Source organism: Eubalaena glacialis, chromosome 2 (assembly GCF_028564815.1).
Source record: "Eubalaena glacialis isolate mEubGla1 chromosome 2, mEubGla1.1.hap2.+ XY, whole genome shotgun sequence".
Taxonomy (NCBI): domain Eukaryota; kingdom Metazoa; phylum Chordata; class Mammalia; order Artiodactyla; family Balaenidae; genus Eubalaena; species Eubalaena glacialis.
The window spans coordinates 167,767,818-167,793,716 of NC_083717.1; the positions used below are offsets into that span (position 1 = coordinate 167,767,818).

Below are 25,899 nucleotides of genomic sequence, written 5' to 3' on the forward strand. Positions count from 1 at the left end.
ATTCTCTACAAGGGTACAAGACCACACATGGGAAAAGGACAGTCTCTTCAACAAATGGTTCTCAGAAAACTGGATATCCACATGCAAAAGAATGAAGTTAGACTCTTATGCCATATACAAAAGTTAACTCAAAGTGGATTAAAGACCTACACACATGACCTAAACTGTAAAACTAGAAGAAAGCAAGGGAGAAAACTTTAGGACATTGGATTTCACAATGATTTATTGGGTGTGACACCAAAAGCATTGACAACAAAAGCAAAACTAGACAAATGGGACTACATCAAACTTAAAACCCTTTGTGTATCAAAAGAAACAAAAAAAGGCTAGAGAACTGTTTTTATATTAAAGGAGACTAGGCATGAAAACTAAATGCAATGTGTGATCCTTGATTGTACCCTGAATTAAAAAAATAAGAAACTGTAGAGTTCTCAGAGCTCCTGGTACGAGCATCTTCCCTTGGGTGGATTCTTGGCTTTTCTCCCAGCATGGCCCCCAAACACCAGTCTTCACTTCCACCCCAAGCAAAGAAACCAAAGAAACAGAGACTGACTCCTGCCTCCAGGCCAGAGGAAACGTCTGCTTCTCCGAACTTGACGAACGAAGAAAAAGAACAGCAAGAAGCAATTGAACATATTGATGAAGTACAAAATGAAACAGACAGACTTAACGAACAAGCCAGTGAGGAGATTTTGAAAGTAGAACAGAAATATAACAAACTCCGCCAACCATTTTTTCAGAAGAGGTCGGAATTGATGGCCAAAATCCCAAATTTTGGGGTAACATTTGTTAACCATCCACAAGTGTCTGCACCACTTGGGGAGGAGGATGAAGAGGCGCTGCATTATTTGACAAGAGTCGAAGTGACAGAATTTGAAGACATTAACTCAGGTTACAGAATAGATTTTTATTATGATGAAAACCCTTACTTCGAAAATAAAGTTCTCTCCAAAGAATTTCATCTGAATGAGAGTGGTGATCCATCTTCAAAGTCCACTCAAATCAAATGGAAATCCAGAAAGGATTTGACAAAATGTTCAAGTCAAACGCAGCATAAAGCCAGCAGGAAGAGACAGCATGAGGAACCAGCAGGCTTCTTCACCTGGTTTACTGATCATTCTGATGCAGGTGCAGATGAGTTAGGAGAGGTCATCAAAGATGACATTTGGCCAAATCCATTACAGTACTACTTGGTTCCGGACGTGGATGATGAGGAAGGGGAAGGAGAAGAAGATGATGATGATGAAGAGGAAGAAGGATTGGAAGATATTGATGAAGAAGGGGATGCGGATGAAGGTGAAGAAGATGAAGATGATGATGAGGGGGAGGGAGGAGAGGAAGATGAAGGAGAAGATGACTAATGGAACACTGATGGATTCCAACCTTCCTTTTTTAATTTTCTCCAGTCTCTGGGAGCAAGTTGCAGTCTTTTTCTTTTCTCCTCCTCTTGTGTTCAGGCGCCCTGTTTTTGAGTTCTCTTTTCTCCTTTATACCATGGATCACAACTTATTTGGGGGGAAAATACCTTGAGCAGAATTCAGTGGGAAAAGAATCTCTACCTCTTTCTGTTCCAAATTCATTTTTATCCTTTCCTGTCTCAACAAAAACTTTATGGAATCAACACCACCATTCTCTGTGGGAAAAAAGAAGAACCTTCTGCTCCCTTAGCTCTGCTGGAAGCTGGAGGGTGCTAGGCCCCTGTGTAGTAGTGCATAGAATTCTAGCTTTTTTCCTCCTTTCTCTGTATATTGGGCTCAGAGATTACACTGTGTCTCTATGTGAATATGGACAGTTAGCGTTTACCAACATGTATCTGTCTACTTTCTCTTGTTTAAAAAAAGAAAAAAAAAACTTTAAAAAATGGGGTTATAGAAGATCAGCAAAGGGTGGGTTTGAGATGTTTGGGTGGGTTAAGTGGGCATTTTGACAACATGGCTTCTCCTTTGGCATGTTTAATTGTGATGTTTAACGGACATCCTTGCAATTTCAGATGACACTTTTAAAATAAAATTCTCTCCTAATGATGACTTGAGCCCTACCACTCGATGGGAGAATCAGCAGAACCTGTAGGATCTTATTTGCAATTAACATTATTGTAATTTTGTTCCTGTTTATTTTTAAATTTTTCTTTTTGTTTCACTGGAAAGGAAAGATGATGTTCAGTTTTAAATGTTAAAAGTGTACAAGTTGCTTTGCTACAATAAAACTAAATGTGTACACACACACCAAAAAAAAGAAACTGTAAAGGATATTATTGGGATAATTGAGGAAATTTAAATAATGGGCTGATTGTAATTGTATTTATGTTAAGTTTCCTTAGAGTGAATAGTATATAGTAGTTGCATGTAAGGATAGCTTTGTTCCTAGGAAATACCTGCTGAATGTTTAGGTGTGAAGGGTCACAATAGCTTCAAGTAACTGTTTAATGGATTGGGGAAAAACAGATAGATAGATAGATAGATAGATGGAAGAGGGAGGGAGAGAGAGAATGTAGCAAAACATCAACAAATGATATGCCTAAATGAAGGGTATAGGGTGTTAATTTACTTTTTTTTTTTGGCTGCATCCTGCAACTTGCAGTTTCCCTGACCAGGGATTGAACCCGTGCACTCTGCATTGGCAGGCAGATTCTTAACCACTGTGCCACCAGTGAAGTCCCTTAACTACTGTTAATTGAGTCAAGGGTAGGGCATCTTACCCACAAACATCTAATCTATAGATTGGCAGGGGGTTCATGAGATGGACTGTCTTAAGGAAATGGATCCTCTCTTTGGGGAATTTAGATCTCAAGACATGAAGAGTTGAACAGCTATAGCAAGATTAGAAATCATACATAAAGAAAAGTAGGGATGCACCTGAAACAAGAGTACCAAGATGGCAGAGTCCTGGGATAAGAATTGATCAAAAACTTACTAATGCTGAGGGAGTGACAGCTAGGTCTACACTGGGTCCTAAGGGCCACCCAGTTCCTGAGCTACATTCCACTCTCTGTGAGACCTACATATTCAGCCCTTCTTGTAGTGACAAGTAGGGTTCCTAAACTTCCATGGGGCCCAACTGTGTGTCTGAGGTTCCTGTTTCTCTATGTATCCTTAAAATGTACCTCCAGGTTTCAGTTAGGGTGGTTCCAGTGCAAGTAGCGGGAATCCTAACTCAGTCTACCTTAAACAGTAATGAAATACATCTCAAATAACAGGAGTTTCAAAGGTAGTGAGCTCTATAAACAGCACTCTCAGGGCTGAAGCTCCATATCTCTCAGTTCTGACCTTCCCCCTCTGTTGGCTTTGTCATCAAAGCCCCCAGTTGGCTGTAAATAGCAGTTGGAACAACATGTTCCTTGTTCATATCTCTTAGAGAGAAATAGGGTCTCTTCCCCAAACCATGTAATAAAAATCCTGCTCGTCAGCATGATTGTGCCAACTTTGGACAGATGCCAATCTTTGAATGGCCTAAGAAATGCCACATGCAGGGAATTCCCTGGCGGTCCAGTGGTTAGGACTCTGCACTCTCATTGCTGAGGGCCCGGGGTTCAATCCCTGGTCGGGGAACTAAAATCCCACAAGCTGCGCAGCAGGGCCAAAAAACCAAGCCAAAACAAAACAAAATAAAAAAGAAATGCCACAGGCTGATTAGGTTAAGCCAGAATCTCGGAACCAATAAAAGGCAAGGGGATGATATTGGCATGATTGACTTTAACTGCAGCGACCTACTGTTGGAGCTGAAGATAGTCAGCTTTTTCTCAGTGACATAGGATATGTAAGGGAAGATGTGGACTCCTGAACAAAACTGGGATTTTATCAAGAAGGAAGAAGGAAGGAAATGGATGTCCTGAAGGCAGACAATAGTATTCACTACACCTCATTCTCAAACAAACCTGTTGTTTGAGGTGGAACTATACAAGTTGGAACTATGTTTCAGCCTAGAGAGAGTTTCTGAACATTAGTTTTTCTAAGTTTTCCTCAAGTAACCCACTTTAATATTTCTTAATTCTCCTTTAATTTTCCCACGTAAAAATATGTAATACTTCATACATTCAAAAGCATACATTTATATTAAGTATATATGATATGTGTATTTAAATGTATACCTTTGAATGTATGAAATACTGTATAACATATATAGATACTATAAAATATTACATACATAGAGTATATTTAAGGGATAAAGAATATTACTAAAATGAACACCCTTGTACCTATAACCTAATTTAAGAAAAAGAATATTACCCATCACTTTGACACTTTCTATATAATCCTCTCTGATTACGTTCCCTCCTTCTCTCACCTCCACCCCACCTCTTAGGTAACCACTCTCCTGGATTTTGTATTTGTCATCCTTTTGGTTTACTTTATGGTTTTACCGATTACTTGTATACCTTAACAATATGTTTGTAATGTGTATGCTTTTGAGTTGCCTATAAATGAAAACATGCTGTATATAGTAATTTTTGTGGTAGAATATACATAACATAAAATTCACCATGTTAACCATTTTCAAGTGTACAGTTCAGTGGCATTAAGTACATTCACACTGTTGTGCAACCATCACCACCGTCCAACTCCAAATTTTTTTGTTTTCTAAAACTGAAACTCTGTACCCATTAAACAAAAACTTCCAATTCCTCCCTTCCCCCAACCCCTATCAATCCTGATTCTATTTTTTGTCCTCATGAATTTGACTACTCTAGTTACCTCATATAAGTGGAATCATATAGTATTTGTCCTTTTGTGACTGGCTTATTTCACTTGGCATAATGTTCAAGATTCATTCATGTTGTAACATGTATCAGAATTTCCTTCCTTTTAAGGTTGAATAATATTCCTTTGTATGTATAAGCCACATTTTGTTTATCCATTCATCTGTGGATGGGGCACTTGGGTTGCTTCCACCTTTTGGCCATTGTGAATAATACTGCTATGAATATGGGTGTACAAATACCTGTTCAAGTTTCTGCTTTCAATTCTTTGGGGTATATATCCAGTATATAGTTTTTTGCAACTTTCTCTTTTTTTCTGAGTTATGTTTGTGAGATTCATCCATGTTAGTTTTAGCTTTAGTTCACTCACCTTAATTGCTGTATGATATTTCACTGGGTGAATATTAAACAATTTGTTTATTCATATTTTTGCAGTTTTTAATATTACAAACAGAGCTTTATTCTTTTACATGCCTCCTTGTACATATGTAAAAAAGTATCTGTAGTCCAAGATAATATACTTAGAAGTGAAATTGTGTCATAAGGCATTGTATGTCTTCAAATTATTGAAGATAATATATTCTCAAATTATTCTTTAAGTACTGTACACATTCGTACTCCCATAAACAGTGTGGGAGTTTCTGTTGCTCCACAACCTTATTAGAACTTGTCATTGTCAGTGTAACAGATATTGCCAGTTGTCCCAGCATTCACTCTTCCCTTCTTCCTTTAATAATAGGTCTTATGAGTTTTATTTGGGTTGCCCAAGTAAAAATTTTATTTCCCAGCCTTCCTTGCAGTTAGGCATGGCCTACCATTTAAGTTGTAGCCAACAGGGTGTAACTGAAAATGATAAGTATCTCTTCTGGGTTATGACCTTAAAAGGCATGCTCCTTGGGACTTCCCTGGCCGTCCAGTGGTTAAGACTCCGCGCTTCCACTGCAGGGGGCGTTCGACCCCTGGTCAGGGAACTAAGATCGCACATGCTGCAGGGCAACTAAGTCCGCATGCCGCAACTGCTGAGCACACACACCACAACTAGAGAGACTGCGCACCATAACGAAGAGCCCGCGCGTCGCAGCTAAGACCTGACATGGCCAAAAATAAATAAATTAATTAATTAAAAAAATTTTTTTAAAAAGGTATGCTCCCCTAACCCATTCTACCTCCCCACTGACTAGATGCAGATTTGATGGCAGGAGCCAGAGCAGCCACCTTGAACCCAGAGATGGAAGCTTTAGGTTGAAGATGACAGCTTTGGACTGCTTACCTCTGAATTGTTCTATGAGTGAAAATAAACTTTTGTTTTGCTTAATCCACTGTACTTCAGTGTCTCATTGCTATAGCAGCTTGGACTACTTCCTAATTAATACATTTATTCTTTGATTTTAAAATCATTCCCAATTTTTCCTTGCTCAGAAAGCCTCTGTTTATTCTCTCTCAAAATCTTTGTGGTGGTATTCTTTTTGCATTTGACTGATAATGCTAATCTCCTTTTTATGCCCAGGTCTTTGAATACATTTGCCTGAAAATGGAGGCCCTTCTCCCGGGGAGTGGATATTTGTTGCTTTTGCTTGCTCACATCCACTCCTCCTTTCTAACAGTACCCAGACTTTTTTCTTGGCACATTACACTCAAATTATATGCAGTTGTATTAGGATTTAGATCAGAGTGCCCAGCCTTTTCACTATAGATGCTGAAGGGAGAACTGGAGAATCCTTCCCCTTGTTAGGGGAAACACTGACTGAAACCGCCAGCCCTGGCCAGGCAAAATAGTAACCACTTGCATGAGTTATCTTAAACAGGAGGTCCTGGTAAGGAACGCAGAACTAACAAGCAACCACCAACTGGAAGAATTTGGGAAAGGTCAAAAGGAGAGAGGAGATGCCAATCCATATGTCCTTCCAACCTCCCAGAATCCTCGCTGGAATCCATTTTGGCCTGGCGATGCGCGAGCCACCAGGAAGGACCCTGAGTCAGAATGATTGGCCAGAGACAACCCGGAAACTAACCCCATTCCCATAAAACCCGAGACTGCAAGCCACGTGGCAGAGAGTCCTCCTGGGTTCCCTTACCCTCCTGCTCTCCACCTTAGTGCCCCTTCCCAATAAAGTCTTGTTTTGTCAGCACGTGTGCCTCCTCAGACAATTCATTTCTGAGTGTTAGACAAGAGTCCACTCTTAGCCCTGGAACAGGTCCCCCTTCCTGCAACACTCTCACCATCCCCTCTATCTGAGAAGGCATTGAGTGGCTAAAGGAAAAAAAAAAAAAGAGTTTAACCTTGTTTCATACAGCATCCAGAGCTTTGATAGTAGAATAGCTCCTGGATTGGCTTTTTCCTGCTCCTAGACCTAGTTATATGGCCTTCTTGTCTGTTTTGTTACTTCTATAATATCTTTCCAAATATATTTCTTTTAAAGTTTTAGCTGCTGCTATGGATAACATCCAAAGAACTGTAAGGGATCAACTACTCTCAAGTTACAGGCTCTCCTAAACTGTGCAGATCCATTGAGAATGAAGGACTGACCACATGCAATTGAGATTACTTATTAACACCTATGGAGTTTTTTTTTTAGGATAAAATGAAAGCGTGACTCCATGGTGATAAGAAGGGAAAGAAGTACTCACGCACACTGCCAAGGTTATATATGACCAGGTTACCCTGAGCCTAGACACTATCCATCCCAAATCTTAAATGGTCCAATAGCAGATAATCTGCCTCTAGATCCTGTTGTTTAGAATGGTACAAGCTGCAAGAGGTAGCAGGGATTTTATTCCACAAAATAATACGCAAGCCACCAGCCAATCAGAATATGGTTTCAAACCACTAACCAATCAAATGTCACCCCCTTGTCCCAGCCCTCACCCAAGTCCCCCTAGTAACAGCAAGAATGAAACATAAGGAAAGAAGGGCAGCTGGATTTTTTTTTTTAATATTTATATATTTATTTGGCTGCACCGGGTCTTAGTTGCAGTATGCGAGCCCTTTAAGGTGTGGCATGTGGGATCTAGTTCCCTGACCATGGGTCAAACCCTGGCCCCCCCTGCATTGGGAGCGCAGAGTGTTATCCACTGGACCACCAGGAAAGTCCCGGGCAGCTGGATTATAAACCTAACCCAGAGAAGGCTCATGCTGAGTTGATTTTGACAGCATTGACAATTAACAGCTGAGCCCCGCCCCCAGAGTTTCCCACACAAAACCGAATCTGTGTGATTTGTGCTATAATTCATCCCTTATTTCATTTTGAATAAGAGCACTTTATGTTTTCATTGTTCTTTTTGCATTCTAGATTAGTAAAATTAGTCTCTAAAAAATGGGCTTGGGGTTGGTCATATAATGTGAAATCAATGTTACTAAAATGTCATGAGGAGAGTATTACACAATGAGTGTTCTTTTAAATAATTTTCTGGAGACGGGTTCTGTATGACGAAGATGGCTGTGACTTTTGAAAATTAATTGTGCAGGCTACAAAATTTGAACGGCCAACTATATGTTAGTTCCTTAAGTGTAAGAATGTAGCAGATAGAGGCTTCCCTGGTGATGCAGTGGTTAAGAATCCGCCTGCCAACGCAGGGGACACAGGTTCGAGCCCTGGTCTGGGAAGACCCCACATACTGCGGAGCAACTAAGCCCGTGCGCCACAACTACTGAGCCTGTGCTCTAGAGCCCGTGAGCCACAGCTACTGAGCCCGCATGCCACAACTACTGAAGCCCGCGCGCCTAGAGCCGGTGCTCCACAACAAGAGAAGCCGCTGCAATGAGAAGGCCCTGCTCGCAGCAACTAAAGAAGGCCTGCGCGCGGCAACAAAGACCCAACGCAGCCAAAAATAAAATAAATAAATAAATAAATTTATATTAAAAAAAAGAATGTAGCAGATAGGATTTCCTATAGGATCTAGAACAATGCTGAAATCTATCTTGAAACAATGAGGGGAACATGGACGGGCCTGTTTTAAACAGCGTTGCTGTTTCCCTATTAGGTGCCTTGCTGAGGGAGAGTTTCTAGATAGAGGGCCTGGGGCCTGACAGCTAGAACCTACCATGCCAGGTAGGAAAGGAAAAGGAAAAGAGAAAGCTTACTGCCTTCCTCAACCTAATCTCATCTTTCTTTGTCTTCCACTACCATCACTTTTCTTCTCCTCCCCACTCTTAAAAACTTTAAAAAAAATTGTGAGGTACAAAACACAAACAGGAAAGCGCAAAGGATAAATTTACAGCTCAGTAAGTTTTAACAAAGCAAATATTTATGTAATTACCACTTGGTTCAAGAAACAGAACATTGTTAGCACTTAAAACCCTACTTGTGACCCCTCTTGGTCACTACCCTTTTCCTTCTCCCCAAAGGCAACCACTACCTTCCTTTTTTCTTTCCGTTTTTTTTTTTAGGCCTCACCGTGTGGCATGCGGGATCTTAGTTCCCCAACCAGGGATTGAATCCGTGCCCCCTGCAATGGGAGTGCAGAGTCCTAACCACTGGACCGCCAGGGAAGTTCCTACCTTCACTTTTAACATTATGATTTAATTTTGTCTATTTTTGAACCATATGTAAAGTCAATTTTACAGTAAATATTCTTTTGAACTTCCATGTTTCACAATTTTCTTAGAGGTACATTATTATTGAATTATACAAACAGAAAAGTGCACAAATCAAAAGTGGTTCAGCTTGATGAACTTTTCATAAACTGACCATACCTATGTAACAAGCACCCAGATCGAGAAACAGCATTAGCAGCTCACTTTCAGTCACTATCCCTCCACTGTCCTGAATTCTAACACTATATATAAATTTTGTCTCTTTTTGAACTTATATATGTGAAAACATATAGTATATATTCTTTTCTGTCTAGCTTCTTTTGCTCAACATTGTGAGATTCATCTGAGTGGTTTCATGTAGTTACAGATCATTCATTCTCTTTGGTGTTTTGTATTCCATTGTACAAATATACCACAATTTGATTATCTATTCTAGTGTAGGTAGACATTTGTGTTGTTTTCCAGTTTTCAGCCATTACAAATAATGTTGCTGTGAACATTCTTGTACATGTCTTCTGGTGAACGTATATATGCATTTCTGTTGGTTATGTGTTTAGGAGTGGGATTCCTGGGTCATAGGCTCTGGGGCTGTTCAGCTTTAGTAGATAGTGCCAAATAGTATTTCAGAGTAGTCACCCCAATTTACACTCCCACCAGCAGCATATGAGAATTCCATTTATTCCATTCTTTGGTTTGCAGCTGCATAACTCCATTTCTGCCTTCACCGTCACATGGCATTCTCTCTGTGTGCTGTCTTCAAATGGCCATCTTATAAGGAGACAGCTTGGGCCCACCCTACTCCAGTATGACTTCATCGTAATTAATTACACCTGGGACAACCCTATTTCCAAATAAGGTCACATTCTGAGGTGCTGGGAGTTAGGATTTAAACATCTTTTTTGGGGGGATGGGGGGGCACAGTTCAACCCGTAACAGACATGATAGCAGTGGACATCTGTTCTTGATCTCAGTGGGAAAACTTTCAACTTTTCAGCATTAACTGTGATGTTTGTTGTAGTTTTCTTAGTAAATACTCTGTATAAGATTAAGGAAGTTTCCTTTTATTTCTGGCTTGCAAATCTTTTTAAAAATCATAAATGCATATTGAAATTTATGAAATGAAAGAAAACATTCTTTTTCTGCATCTAATGAGATGATCATCTGATTTTCTCCTTGTCTGTTCTATAGTAAATTACATTTATTTTTATAGTTTTCAAACAGAATTTCAATTGAAAATATTAAAATTACAAGTGGGATTTCTGAGTTGGGTAATGTTCTGTTTCTTCATCTGTACACAAGTGTGATTGGTTTGTGAAAATTCACTAAGCTGTACACTATGATTTGTAATTTTATGTATATACTTTATATTTCAATAAAAGCTAAAAGAAACACAGCTAAATTCCTATTTGAGAATGAAAAGCTCTTTCTTCCAAAGGAAACTTAGCTGCCCCACTTTCAGCTCACATCCACCTCCTATGAGAGGTGAAGATCTGGTTTATTAAGATGGAAGCAAGGTCAAACCTTTAAGTGGTGCACAACTGACACATTGACACACTTAATAGTCTCAGAGTTAGGTAGATTTTTGTTTTGTTTTGTTTTCAGAATTCAGTGTGTATCAGCTTTGTTTTTCAGTGATTCTCTCAAGCCACATGGGTTCATATTTAGTATTGCATGAGATTGGATTATTTTCTAAATCCAATCTGGTCCTCTCTAGACAATCTTGTTATCTGGCTTTTGCTATCTTTCCTTTGATATTCTCCAACATAAATTCTTCTGCGTTGAATTATTCTAAAGAATTCCCTTTCTTCCCTTTTACAATACCTGCAGGAATTGATGTACTCTTACATTCTGTCTTCAGAATACATCTTCACAGATTTGTTCCTAATTGGATTTTTTGTTAGAATTGAATTAAGTCTATTCACTTAATTTGAAAAGAACTGACATCTTTATAATTTTTCCTCTTTTCATTCAGAACCATGGTAAACCTCTCCATTATTTCAAGTCTAATTTTATTCCACTCGGATATGAGTCTGTATAGTTCTGTAGTTTTCTTTATATAAATTCTGCATATTTCTTATTAGTGTTATTCCTACCTGCTTCATGGTTTTTTGTTGTTGTTGCTATTGTGAATGGAACCTTTTTTTTTTTTTTTCCATTCAAAAACGAACCCGTAGAGCGATACGATCTCTACCACCGCTCTCAGCTGTGAGACTCTATGGTTCCTTGGCTATATAGGAACATTCTACTCGCCCCTACATTATCCGAACCGGAAGGAAGATGGCAACCGAGAGTCGCCAAGCAAAGGGCCGCTCTATCTTGCCTTTGTTCTCCTCTCGGTGGCTACTGCGCAGGCGTAATCGCCCCGGTACCGTCCCCGCCTTCCCGGTCGCGGGCGCAGCTCGGTAGCGCCGGCGCACTGGCGCGCTCCGTTTACACGCTCCGGGGCCTGTAGGCGCCGCGAGTTCCGGCTGTCGCCGTCGCCGCCGCAGCTCCTGGAGGTCGGTTGCGACGCGTAACGACGCCGGGACGAGCGCTGCGCCTTCTTCTCCGATATGTACCCGAATTGGGGCCGGTATGGCGGGAGCAGCCACTATCCGCCGCCGCCGGTCCCGCCGCCACCGCCGGTGGCGCTTCCTGAGGCCTCGCCGGGGCCCGGGTACTCGAGCTCGACGACTCCCGCGGCCCCCTCCTCTTCTGGCTTCATGAGCTTCCGCGAGCAGCACCTGGCGCAGCTCCAGCAGCTGCAGCAGATGCACCAGAAGCAAATGCAGTGTGTGCTCCAGCCCCATCACCTTCCTCCGCCCCCCCTGCCGCCCCCGCCGGTGATGCCGGGGAGCGGCTACGGGGACTGGCAGCCACCGCCGCCACCGATGCCCCCTCCACCTGGGCCGGCTCTCAGCTATCAGAAGCAGCAGCAGTACAAACACCAGATGCTCCACCACCAACGAGACGGGCCTCCTGGTTTGGTTCCCATGGAGCTGGATTCTCCCCCTGAATCTCCCCCAGTACCGCCGGGGTCTTACATGCCCCCGTCTCAATCTTACATGCCTCCACCTCAGCCACCACCCTCATACTACCCCCCGGCCTCGTCTCAGCCCTACCTGCCTCCCGCTCAGCCGTCCCCTTCTCAGTCCCCACCTTCCCAGTCCTACCTGGCGCCCACCCCATCTTATTCTTCCTCTTCCTCCTCCTCGCAGTCCTATTTGAGCCATTCCCAGTCCTACTTGTCCTCTTCTCAGGCATCTCCTTCCCGCCCCTCCCAAGGCCATTCTAAATCCCAGCTGCTAGCTCCGCCACCGCCGTCCGCCCCTTCTGGGAATAAGACAACTGTCCAGCAAGAGCCTTTGGAGAGCGGGGCCAAGAACAAGAGTGCTGACCAGCAGCAAGCTGCCCCTGAGCCAGATCCCTCTACGATGACTCCACAGGTAAGAAAACATCTGCCTAAGCTGCGTCTCTCACCTAGAGGGCCCTAAGTGAGCAGGCCTGGGGGCTTTACCCAGTGCTTAGCCTAATTCCAACACACAATAACTAGCTAATTTACACTCCAGAGGATTCCATAAAAGTCAAAGGTCTGGCATCCCAGCTTTTTATTAGCTAAATGTGGATTATTAAAAGAACAGTGTTTGAAGATATTTCTAGACACCAGAGTGATGGGGTGGCTCAAGAGTTACTTCTCAGATATATTCCTTGGTTTCCTTTGACCATGCTTCTAGGTTTTGTTGCTGTTGCAAAGGGCTTTTTTGTTGTTGTTTAATTGTAACTTAAACTAAAATTCTATTTGAGAGGCAGCATAAAAAAGAAGCGTCTCAAAGGGCTGACACCTGAAATGCATATGAATCTTATGACCAGTTAGTTTCTTTAAAAGAAAATTAAGGGCCACTGATAGCTGTCAGCTTCCTGAATTAAGAAGTCTCAGCAAATGAAGGATGGAAATCTTGTTCTAATCAGGAACATCCTAATTATGTTTATAGATATATATGCAATACCTAGGGAAGTCTACATATTTGACCTTTTTGGGAATCTGTTGGTCATTTAAGGAACTGACCCATACATCTTTTTCTCACATCACTGAAAGATAGTTTTAAGACATGACCAATTTGCTGCATTGCATTGTTGTTACCATTTACTCCACAGTAACAGCCTTGGAATTCGGCCAAGTTTTAAAAAAATGGTCGTGACATCTCTTCATTCATGAGAGAGCCATTCTTCTAAACTTCTCTTTCAAGTGATGCTTCCCTGTCAGAGATTGATAGGGTAGCAGTAATAAATGAATTCCTTTCTTAAGAAAGAAGATAAAATTAAAGTGGAAGAAATAATTTGTTTTGGTTTCTTAAAATAGACACTTTTAGCAATTACTAATCTACCTAGATTCCCTCATGAAAAAAGAGAATCTTTTAATCTACAAGCTCAGATTTACATATAAAGATTTCCAAAAGATATTCTAATTTTACAGTGGTTTGGCATTAGAAATTAAGAAGAGAAACAGGTTGTTTTAAGTAAGCAAGATGTGGTGCTTGGCACATCATCAGGAGAAAACACTTGAGATGCTGGGGTAAAACAGTAGAATGAGAGATTCTGTTAGCTTACACCAAATTAGTACTATCCATCAGGTAATTTCTCCAGATTCCTCCATTATAATAGAGATGGAATTTCTGCCCCCTTTACCACCCCACTCTGAAATTTCCAGTGCTTTTATTGTCCAGCACTCTCAGAGTTAGTCCAAGCCAAAATATGACATTTATATCCTCATCTCTACTGGACTTTTTCTGGCCTCTTAGAGAGACAAATGAATTGTTTTTTGGTAGTGGGGGATGGGGGCGGGAATCAGACCGGTCTTTAATATGAATGTTTAGCACAAACACTGTTTTTGTTTTTCTGTCTTTGTACCCTTGTCTGTAGTGAACTTCTTTTAGTGCTTTGACTATTAGTTGACTATTATTGATTATTAGTGCCTCAAATTCTTTGATGATAGCCGTAAAGAAAGTGGTGGAAGATGAGATTTGAGAGGTGTGAATGGGCCAGATCAAGAAGGCCCTTGCTAAGCCTCTTTAGGTTTTTTTTACCTCTCTCTAGAATTCATCCCAACTTCCTCAACTCTCTCTCCCCCCTTACAGTTGTATTGCTTTCGAGGCACATCTCAAATATCAGGGTCTCTATGAAGCCGTACTTCAGCTTACCCATGTGGTTTGGTTCTGTTCTTCAGATTGTAAGTCCCTTGCAGACAGAGACTGCCTCACTTACCTTTTTATCCCCTGTTGCACCTAGGACAGTGTCTTGCCAATTGTCGGCTCTCCACAAAGTTTTGTTGAATAAGATACGAGAGTTGTCGTGTTCTAGACTTAGGATACTTTGGTTTATTAGGTGGTAAACATTTTCTTCATGCCAGTGCCAATCTCTGACAATTAACCCTTCTTTGTTGATTCATATTTTATTTTTGGAATATTTCATTAAAAATTTTTTTATGGTGAAAGATTTTAAACATGCACAAAAGTAGAGAAAATGGTATGATTCTCCCCATATACCCATCACTCAGATTCAACAGCTATCAAGATTTTGCCATGTATGCTTCACCTAGGCCTTTACTGTTGTTCTTGCTGAAATATTTTTAAATGAATCTTAGATCTCACATCATTTCATTCCTACATTCTTAGACATTTTTTTTAAAGGACTTTTTCTAAGGTAAACACGTTATAACACCTAACAAAATTAACAAGTTTCTATCATCTAATACCAGATCTGTTCAGATTTCCCCTATTGTCTCATCATACTAATAAAAATAATTCCTTGATATTATCCATGTTAAAATTCCCCCATGGACTTAATAAAGTTTTGATGGTTTGTTCAAATTGGGATTCAATATAGACATTTTGGGGCAGAATAATTCTGTTGTGGGGCTGTCTTGTGCATTGTAGGATGTTTAGCAGCATCTCTGGCCTCTACCTGCTAGATGCCAGTAGCAACCCCCAGTTGTGACTACCAAAAATGTTTCCAGATATTGCCAAATATCCCCTGGGGGGCAAAGTCACTCTCACTTGAGAATCCCTGATTTAGGTCAGTCTCTCCTATTCTGTTTCTCTACCCTTGCCATTGAGCTTGATGAAAAATCTGTGTTAGTTATCCTGTAGAATGTCCCACGTCCTGGATTTGTCTGCTGTCTCGTTGGTGTCATTTGACTTGTTCCTCTCTCTCCCATGTTTTTTGTAAACTAGGCATTAACTGTGCAGGCTTCTTAGATTTAAGTTCACCTTTCTTTTGTCAGGTGTACTTCGTAACCTAGGTAGTGCTGTGTACTTAATTTGCATCCCATCAGGAGTCACTCAGTGCCTGGTTGTCCCATAGTTAGTGGTGCCAAGATTGATCAAGGGGGGTGACTGGTTTCTCTGCTGTAAAGCTTCCCATCAGTCTTGCATCTCATATTTCATCTAGTGGTTCATCTTTTGATGGTCTTTGCTTGAGTAAATTATTTCTTTGTTAGAGGTTGCAATATGGTGATTTTTTTTCTGCTGTTTCTTCTATATTTACCATAAGGAATTCTGTAAAGAAAAACTTTCACTCACGAACTAGGGCTGTTTGATTGGAAATACAGTTAGCATAGAAAAGACAGGATAAGTGATTGATATTCTTCCATTTAATTTCTAGTTTTCAGAGTAAATTGGTGATATAATGGAATGTGTCTTTTTTGAAGAATTAACTTTTCTGTGTGTTTAAAGGACTGGCTAGGTAAAATGCATACTGGTCTTTTTTTAATGAACTGTGATTTATTCTTTCATTCTTAAAACTTATTTAGGTAAAGCTTTTGACTTTTATTAGAGTTTTTAGTCACTATTTAATACTCAAATATATATTGAGTAACAACTATGTGCCAAGAACTGTGCTTAGTACAGGAGATGAAATGGTGAACAAAGTAGACAAGGTACCTGCCCTCATTCACTTGTTCCAGTGCAGGGAAAAGACATTTAAAAAGTAACTGAAGACGTGTAAGGTGCTGTGGAATTATAAAATAGAAAATATCACTAGACCATTCCATAAGGATTAGGAAAAGGTGAGCTTTTTTAAGCTCACCATTGTATTCACAAGGCCTTGCTCAGGGTCTAGCACATAGTAGGTGAAGAATAAATATTTTTCAAATGATTGAATATAGCTGGGAGCTCTAACCTAATTGAAGAGACCTCCCTTTGCAAGTAATATTTAAATGAAACCTGAAGAATGGGTAGGAAATAACCAGATAAGAGTTCAAAGAATTAAGTTCAGTAGGGCTTACTGAAGGTACAAACCAGGCCAGGGAGGACCTATGAGGACTTTATCCTAAGGGGAGTAGGAAGCCATTGAAGGATTTTATATAGGCAAATGTAACAGATTGGCTTTTTTGAAAGTTCACACTGCTTTGGGGAGAGTGGAATCGAAAGGAGCAAGAGTGATTTAGAGAGAATAGTGAATAGAGTGATCCAGGCAAGAGTTAGTAGTGGCTTGGACTTGGATGGTGTTGGAGGAGATGGAGAGAAGTGGAAAGACTGGAGAAATATTTCGGTGCTAGAATCCAATTGGAGATTGAGTAGTAGTGGAGAGGGAGGCATCAAGGACGATTCCTGGGTTTCTGGGATAGGAAACTGGGTGGATGGTGGTTCCATATACTAATAACCTACAGGAGGGGGAAGAACAGGTTTGGGGATGAAGGGAAAATGATGAGTTAAGTTTTAGACTTACTGAGTTTAAGATCCTTGAGACATAAGATTCCAAATGGAGATGTCCAGTTAGAAGTTAGATATAGGTCTGGAGTCCAGAAGTGAGATCTGGGAGACATAGACTTGTGAGTCATCAGCATAAAAATGGTATTTGAAGGCACAGAAATAGATGAGGTCTCCTGAGGAGTGTGTGTAGAGTAAGAATAAAGTTTAAAGGACATTGAGCCAAGCCCTGCAGAACCACAGTACCTAAGGGAACCAATGGGAAGAAAGGCCAAATAGGTAGATGGAAAATCAGGACAGTGCAGTGCCACAGAAGTGAAGGGAAGACTGTTTCTAGGAGGAGGGAGTAGTCAGCTGTGTTACTGCTGAGAGGTCAAGCAAGAGGAAGACTGTGAGTTATCTTTTGCATTTACTGACATGTAGATTATTGTTGACCTTGGCAGGAGCAGTTTCATAGTGACTGAAGCCATATTGCATTGATTTGAGGAGTGATGGAAGGTGAGGAAATGGGGATGGTGAGTATAGACAACTCTTTCAAGAAGTTTGACTGAAGGAGAGAGAGAGAGAATGTGGGCAGGAGCTGGAGGCAGAGGCACAGTAAAGGAGGTTTTTTTTTTTAAGATGGGACCTTAATTCCTGGAATAGAGTGTGAACTTCAAAAATGTTGAAAATAAATATATTTTAAATAAATTTTAAAAATGGAAATCCATTTCATTATTTTACCAAGTCCCCCCTCCCCATCCCACTTGCTTTAGGATATGACATTGAACATTTAATGTCACAGGCATTTATCCTAATCAACCTGGACAGGAAAGGCAACCTTTCAAAATTAATCTTTAAAACATCACACACATAGACACATGTGTTCATTCATTCATTCATCCATTCATTCATTCATCCTCTCTCTCTCTCTCCCTGTCCTTCTTTATATTTTCCTACTTGGAGAATCATTTAGTACCTAGTTCCTTACTGTGCTGGTAGCAAGTGGTCAGTAAATACTTGCTGAATTAATTAGCACCTTTTTTGGTAATGGTATTTATGACAAATACATCCTTACTTTTTAACTCTATTCAGTCTCTTTTTGAATGTGACATATACTGTGATTTTCCTCTACCTATGAACTAACATCCTATATGAGATGGAGTTGTCTGATATAATGGGACATTCAGAAGAACTGGCTACTATTTCAGCTTCATTAGCAAGTCCAGGCAGGTTTTATTCCTTTTTAAAATAGAGATAAAGCAACCTTTTCTGGGGTCACTGAGGACATTTCTGAATGATTTCATCATTATTCATTTACAGAGCTTTAAAAATGTGCCAAAGCCTCGTCCTAGGATTGAATTAGATCTGGTTTCTGCTTATTGGGTTCATATTAAGTAGAAATTGATCTGCAGTGCATACTGTTAGTAAATCAACAAGTACTTGAGCTCCTAACAAGGTTCTTAACCTTAGGCTAGGTCTAAGACAAAGATAGAAAGCACGAGAATAAGGTGGGTATAAATTGATAAAGAATCTAGACCTGAATAATCTTCCTGTCTATAGCCACTGGCTTCTAGTTTATGAAAGATAGTTTGCATCTTTGTATCTTTTGGTGTTGCTTTCAAAGTAACTTAAAAAAAAGGAAACTTTTAACTTCTACTTGGAAGAGTTTATTAATTTTTTAAAGCTAAAAAACAAGCCTGTTGCTGTTTTCAGTATTTTCATACAATAATGGAAGAATGTTGAAAATGTTTTAATACCACATAATTGTTGACTATCATGAACAGTGTGTTGGTTTTTTTTCTTTTTTTTTCATGTTGAATAGTAAAAGTAATTATATTTCAGGAACTGATGATTGTATGTATGATAATTTAAAAGAGAAAAACCTAGTCATGACCCAAACTTCAGGATGGAGTTAGTGAGATGGAATTTACTCTTCCAAAGGGATGTAGCAGGTTTCAGGTCATAGAAATTAGTAGCCTAGAAGGGAAATCTTTAGCTGATCAGCAACTATTTATTGACATTCTACTGTGTGTTCCAGCACTATGCTTAAGCACCAGACAGGATATGAGAAAAGCATGAAACACCTCTCTCCCAAGACAGTTACATTCTGCGAATGAAAAAACAGATAACAAGACAGTATGTTTCGTGAGAAAAGAGTATCATGTATATTTGCATGTGGAAAATTGGAGAGGATATACAGTAAAATAGTAACAATATAGGAAATCCTGGTTATCCAGAGATAATGAATCTCAGTGAATGCAAGTAAAATGAATCCATTTAACACAAGGACCAAAAGTTTATTGTAAAAAGTAAAAAATTTAATTTGGGACACAATCTTGAAAAATAAAGCTCAAAGAACAGCTGAGTCTTAGAGTTTATAAAGAATAAAGTGTAGATTAGGTTTCTGTACTATAATTTTTGTGACAAAATTGTGTGACAACATTATATTATCATCATTTATTTTGTTTTTGAATATGTTGAAAAAATATTTTAGGGATTTATACATTTTTCCAGGGGCTGTTTTTCAACATTTGATATTCATGTCATTCTCTTTTGCAGTTCCTATTATAAAAATTCTTTTTGGTTGTTAACTGGTAGTACTTCTGCTAGATCCTGCATTTTTATAATTGTAGTAGAAATGTATGCTATTGTTTTTGTTTTTGTTTATATGCTGTTGTTAATTATAGAAGTATATAGGACAGTTCATTAGTGAATATTTTAGTGTTATGACAACTTTTTTTTCCTTATGCCACCTTGTAACCATGGGGAATTATATAGTGAACACTGGGATAATGAAGATCCTGTAGTTATTTCTGAGCGGTGAGATTTTTTAAAATTGATTTTTATTATTGCTTATTTGTAGTTGAATCTCTTTACTTGAGGTATTTATATTTTATAAAGTTGTCAAGAACACTGAATTAGTGAATACTGAACGATTGCTCCTAGGGGAAGTGCAGGGTTAGGTTCCTGTGGGCCTTTGGTCACATTTTCTTCAACCAATCAATACATAACCTTGTTTTATATGTGTTTCTGTTTAAAAACAACTTATTTAATGTATATTCTTGATTCATTAACATTGAACTCACAGCCAACAGCACCGTAACACATGCCTGAAAGAAGCTTATCCAACACAAGTATTTTCTTCTTAAGGCACATCATAGCGCATAGCGTTCTCGCACTTAGGAATACTAGACAGCACTTCAGCACAATGCTTGGGGGCCATTTTAAACAGCAAAATCTTCAACCAAAAAGTACAGAAATGTGAAAAATGTGGCCCTAAATAGACCTTGAAAAGAACACTTATTTACAATATAAGAGCTAAACAAAACGGCAGAGCATGGCCGTGTTCTGCCTCAGACAGGAACGTGCAAGTCAGATAACTAATTTTTTGCCCATCTACGCGTGTCCACAAATGACTGTGAAAGTTCCCTGAGTGTTGATTTTGGAGTTAGAAATAAATTTTAGCAAGTTGGCAAATTCACAAATACAGAATCCATGAATAATCAGGATAGGCTGTATCTTCTAATTTTTTTCCACGTTAAACTTATTATTGTGGTAATTTTTAGAAAGTGGAAGCACAAAATAAGCTTCCAGAAAATCAAATTACAATATAACTTGGAAGACAAAGTGAAACTTTTAAAATAAATAGAAAGCATTCTAAAACACAATGTATTTTCATTTATGCATATATACCTGGGTATGGCAAGATTAATGATACAGCAGGTGTTTAAAAGAGGGAAGGACACTGCAGAAGAGAAGACAGAGAGAAGAGGTAGGACTATTTATTATATTCATTAATCACGAGACCCCCGTGGATAAAACTGAACCAACTAAAGGCAAGTTAAAAACAATAGCTATGAATACTGAAAAGATTTACTCTGATCTTTTATCAGAAAGACTACTCTCACCTCCAAAAGCATGTTTTTTTAATGAGAATAGAGAAGTATGTTGAATTAACATGTATGGTTTAACTTAAATATATAAATTTGGGGGAGGAATTGAAAGATCATGTTTATTTATTTGCCTTTCTCAGTTCAGGTTCCCCTTTTCTTATGTATAAATACATGAACACAGACACAAATGTAGCTCCCTGTCAAAACCAAGTTGCAGATATACAGGATTGTCAATTAAAATTTTTTTTTAATTTAATTTTATTTATTTTTTTATACAGCAGGTTCTTATTAGTCATCCATTTTATACACATCAGGGTATACATGTCAATCCCAATCTCCCAATTCATCACACCACCCCCCGCAACCCCCCGCTGCTTTCCCCCCTTGGTGTCCATACGTTTGTTCTCTACATCTGTGTCTCTGTTTCTGCCTTGCAAACCGGTTCATGTGTACCATTTTTCTAGGTTCCACATACATGCGTTAATATACGATATTTGTTTTTCTCTTTCTGACTTAAAAATGGTTTCTGTTGTAGGAACAGCAGCAATATTGGTATCGACAGCACCTGCTTAGTTTGCAGCAGAGGACAAAAGTCCATTTGCCGGGACACAAAAAAGGTCCTGTTGTAGCAAAGGATGCAGCTGAGCCAGTAAAGGAAGAAGTTACTGTACCTGCCACCAGCCAAGTACCAGAACCCCCTCCATCGGAGGAGCCCCCATTACCACCCCCTAATGAGGACGTACCACCTCCTCTCCCACCTGAGGAACCCCAGGTAACCATGAAATTAATTACTTGGTATTTATTAAGTTCTATTTTTTTTCTGATTCATATATATATGTACCTTTGTTATAAATGGATATATATTTTCATGTGTTTTTTTTTTTTTTAAGTGCATGTAAAATTTCATTTGTGGAATAATCAGATGTATGCCATATTGGGTTTAGAAAAGGCATTTTTTCGTCGTTTAAGTGAGAGTGAAGAATTAGACACTCTTCTGAATTGAGTGTCTCTAAGCAGTAAAGAGATGCAAGGGTGGGTGTTTTCGTATTGGCAGCACAGGGCAGTAATTAAGAGATTCAGCTTTTATTGTCAAACTGCCCGGGCTGTAGTCCAGGCATTGCTACTTGCTGGTGGTGACTCTGAGCAAGTTAGTTAACCATTCTATGCTTCAATTTCCTCATCTACAAAATGGGCATATTCAAATAGTAGCTTTCTTATTGAGCTATTAAAGCATTAAATGTGATAATCCTTGTCGCTTAGCATACTGACTGGCACATGGAAAGTTCTCACATTGGTCCAAAGGTCATTGTTCTCCCAAGAGCCTTATGTGGAAACATTATTGAAACATGATGATTACACTGTAGTCAGCTGGTGAAAAGTGACTAAGGTGAAAAAGAGATTTCTCATATAGTGAAAAGGATAGTAACTGTGGATTGACTTTCTGCTGGGGAAATGGTTATCCTATTTAGGAACAGTGAGGTGATTATTCTCGTAAAGACCGTGGGATTTATAAATTCCTTTGTATTAGTATCCATGATCACAGTATAGATAGAACTAGGTATTTTATCTAAAGATAGAATAGCTTTTCTCAGAGTTGCAGGGATTCTGGACTTTATAACACAATACTATTACAACACAATACTTTATAAAATATTCAGGTTTCTTATTAATTTGGTTGCTGTTTATGACTTAGAAAAAAACTGTACCCTCTCTTTTATCTTTAGTCTGAGGACCCGGAAGAAGATGCCAGGTTAAAACAGTTGCAGGCTGCAGCAGCACACTGGCAGCAGCACCAGCAGCATCGAGTTGGCTTCCAGTATCAGGGAATAATGCAGAAGCACACTCAGTTACAGCAGATCCTACAACAGTACCAGCAGATTATACAGCATCCACCACATATACAGGTGAGTGCTTCCTTAGTTGCCACATGGGAAATTGCCCCAGGATGTTAAAGGGATTTGTTTCTCATGAAAGAGATTTAAGTATGAAGAAGGAAAGATATCAGATGTTTCCCCTGGAGTGCCCAAGTAGTTATTTGTCACATTACTGGGGGCTTGGGAAATGTGGTATTATGAAAATGCTCTTGGGGAAGGGCAGGTATAGTGGAATCTTCTGATCATGTTAACCCAGGCAGATGTTAGAGTACTGTTGCTAAGGGATTTAAGAACCAGGGCTTCTTACAGACTCACAGACATAGAAACAAACTTATGGTTATCAAAGGGGAAAGCAGGGAGAGGGATAAATTAGGAGTTTGGGGTTAACAGATATACACTACTATATATAAAATAGATAAACAACAAGGACTTAACTGTATAGCACAGGGAGCTATATTCACTCTCTTGTAATAACCTATAATGGAAAAGAATCTGAAAAAGAATGTGTGTGTGTGTGTGTATATATATTTTTTTTTCTTTTTTTTGCGGTACACCTGAAACTAACACAATATTGTAAATCAACTATACTTCAATTTAAAAAAAAAAAAAAAGGAATTCCCTGGTGGTCCAGTGGTTAGGACTCTGTGCTTTCACTGCCGAGGGCGTGGGGTTCAATCCCTGGTCGGGGAACTAAGGTCCTGTAAGCCGCGCAGTGGCCAAAAAAAAAAAAGAAGAAGAAGAACCAGGGCTTCTTATGTCGCTTCAAGTTAACCTGTGTTTTTGCCTGAAAAGCACTGCAGTAACAAGCAGAAATCCACCAGCAAGATCAAAGCAACCACCACAAAAAACCTAAGCAAATGCACCACAAAAGATGAAGTGACTTAGATACTTGTTTGTCTTGTATCTGTGCGGTATAAACTTAACGTCTATATGTCTATAACAGATCATTTTCAATAGTAATATTTAAAATGACCCATAGTAGTAATAAAAACTTGAAAAATACTTATTGCTGAGATAGGTGATTGCTTTAGTGTTTGGTAGATTTTTTCCAACTCAGTGAAAACATATAAATAAGTCAGAGGGAGAAAGGCGAATGATCATCATGGAAAGGATTTAACAAGCTTATCCTTAGCCTCCCAAAGTCTTGTGTTCTAATTTCCTAAGGCTGCAAATGCCCTTGATTCATTAATATTTTAACTTATGATTAATTCTCTTATGTGAATGTCTTGAAATAATTTTTATCCCTTTATTTGTAGACCATGTCTGTAGATTTGCAGATGCGGCATTATGAGATGCAGCAGCAGCAGTTTCAACATCTCTACCAAGAATGGGAGCGAGAGTTTCAGCTGTGGGAGGAACAGCTTCATTCCTATCCTCATAAAGATCAGCTTCAGGAGTATGAGAAGCAGTGGAAAACATGGCAGGGACATATGAAAGCCACTCAGACCTATCTCCAGGAGAAAGTCAATTCATTTCAGAACATGAAGAACCAGTATATGGGGAACATGTCCATGCCGCCACCTTTTGTCCCATATTCTCAGATGCCTCCACCTCTACCAACAATGCCTCCTCCGGTATTGCCTCCATCATTGCCACCACCAGTGATGCCCCCTGCCCTGCCTGCTTCAGTGCCACCACCTGGCATGCCCCCACCTGTGATGCCACCTTCTCTACCAACCTCTGTGCCCCCACCTGTGATGCCTCCATCTCTCTCTTCTGCAGGGCCACCACCAGTTCTACCCCCGCCTTCCCTCTCTTCTGCAGGGCCGCCACCAGTTCTTCCCCCACCGTCTCTCTCTTCAACAGCGCCTCCACCTGTTATGCCCCTCCCACCATTATCTTCAGCCACACCTCCTCCAGGAATGCCTCCCCCTGGAGTTCCACAAGGGATACCTCCTCAGTTAACAACAGCCCCAGTTCCACCAGCCTCCAGTTCTCAGAACTCACAAGTTCCAGAGAAACCTAGACCAGCACTGCTTCCCACTCCTGTGTCTTTTGGTTCAGCCCCACCCTCAACTTACCATCCTCCATTGCAATCAGCCATTGGCCCATCTGAACAAGTGAATTCTAAAGCTCCACTGAGCAAGTCTGCTCTGCCATACAGTTCATTCTCATCTGAGCAAGGACTTGGGGAGTCTTCAGCTGCTCCATCTCAGCCAATCACTGCAGTCAAGGACATGCCAGGGAGGTCAGGTGGATTGCTTCCAGATCCTCCTAGAAGCAGTTACTTGGAAGGTCCAAGAGGCCCAAGGTAGGTCTGCCTTTTTTTTGGGAGCGGGTGGGGAGTGGGGGTGTGGTGGTTTTGCTGCTTTGCTGATACAGGCTGAGTAGGCTTTTACGTTCTCTTTGTACTTTTATATACATTCCTGGTTTACAGTTAATAATGTTAGTGTTGTTCACTTATTAGACATGACATAATGAAATCTAGAAATGGCAACATGCCCCCCTTTCTTTGATGTCATTGCTTTTATCCTGTATGTAGCGATTTTAGTCCAGGATGAATGTAGTGGTTTAGAGTAATGCTTATCAATTCCTTAGTGACTGTCAGCTTCAAAAGCAATTTTTATTAAATTTATTGATCTTTTTTGCTTTTTGTTTATGTAACAAATAACTGGATTGGTAACTTCTTTCTGTGACATGATATGCCAGCTGTTGGAGATAAAAATGAATAAGCATCTAGTGAAATAAGGTAATGAAATTTAGTGTAAGGGTAAATAGGACTTTTATCCATTTGTTCAGCAAATATTTATTAATATTTGTGCTTCCAGCAGTGAATGTAACATAACAGACACAATCCCTGCCCCCCTGGAACGTTTATCCTTTATATTTTCCTCAGTTTAGGAGATGTTTTTCTTTTGTTTGAACCACATTTTTATTTAGAAAAGCACACAAAACATTTACTAGTAGTTTCTAAATTTTTTCTTTTACCTTTTAAAAGGTGTTAAATTTATTTTTCCAAGTTTGTAAAAATATTTTTTCCCCAAGTTGGCCTAAATGATAATTTTCTTACAAAAACATTTTCAATCAGATTTTTTTCCAATTGGAAATTGTACTGGAAATACTCCTTATACAAAATTTAGACAGGACAGGAAAGTATTGAAAAATAGTAAAAGTCACCTAATTCTACTATCTGGAGGTAATAATTTTTAAAATATATGTCATAAAAAATTGAAGCATACTAAGTGTATTATTTTGTAACTTGGTTTTTCCACTTGTCAGCATTGGTTAGTTTTCC

General features: G+C 39.5%; 2 protein-coding genes across 5 annotated transcripts in view; both read left to right on the forward strand.

Annotated features, from left to right (window-relative positions):
* Positions 1 to 432: 432 nt before the first annotated feature.
* LOC133085600 (protein SET-like) lies at positions 433 to 1,510 on the forward strand. The gene has a single exon (XM_061182728.1). It carries the CDS (start codon positions 489 to 491, stop codon positions 1,359 to 1,361), a length of 873 nt encoding a protein of 290 aa, XP_061038711.1. The 5' UTR covers positions 433 to 488; the 3' UTR covers positions 1,362 to 1,510.
* A 10,121-nt stretch (positions 1,511 to 11,631) lies between these two features.
* Positions 11,632 to 25,899, forward strand: part of YLPM1 (YLP motif containing 1) — a 67,463-nt gene continuing 53,195 nt past the window's right edge. For 3 of the 4 annotated variants that reach the window (XM_061181054.1, XM_061181056.1, XM_061181057.1), the window contains exons 1-4: positions 11,632 to 12,655; positions 21,326 to 21,562; positions 22,515 to 22,694; positions 23,921 to 24,915. In XM_061181054.1, the coding sequence (XP_061037037.1) occupies positions 11,783 to 12,655; positions 21,326 to 21,562; positions 22,515 to 22,694; positions 23,921 to 24,915 (2,285 nt within the window). In that variant the 5' untranslated portion in view covers positions 11,632 to 11,782. Of the gene's footprint in view, positions 12,656 to 17,378; positions 17,431 to 21,325; positions 21,563 to 22,514; positions 22,695 to 23,920; positions 24,916 to 25,899 lie in introns of those variants that run through there. The other variant, XM_061181058.1, reaches the window with a different exon arrangement.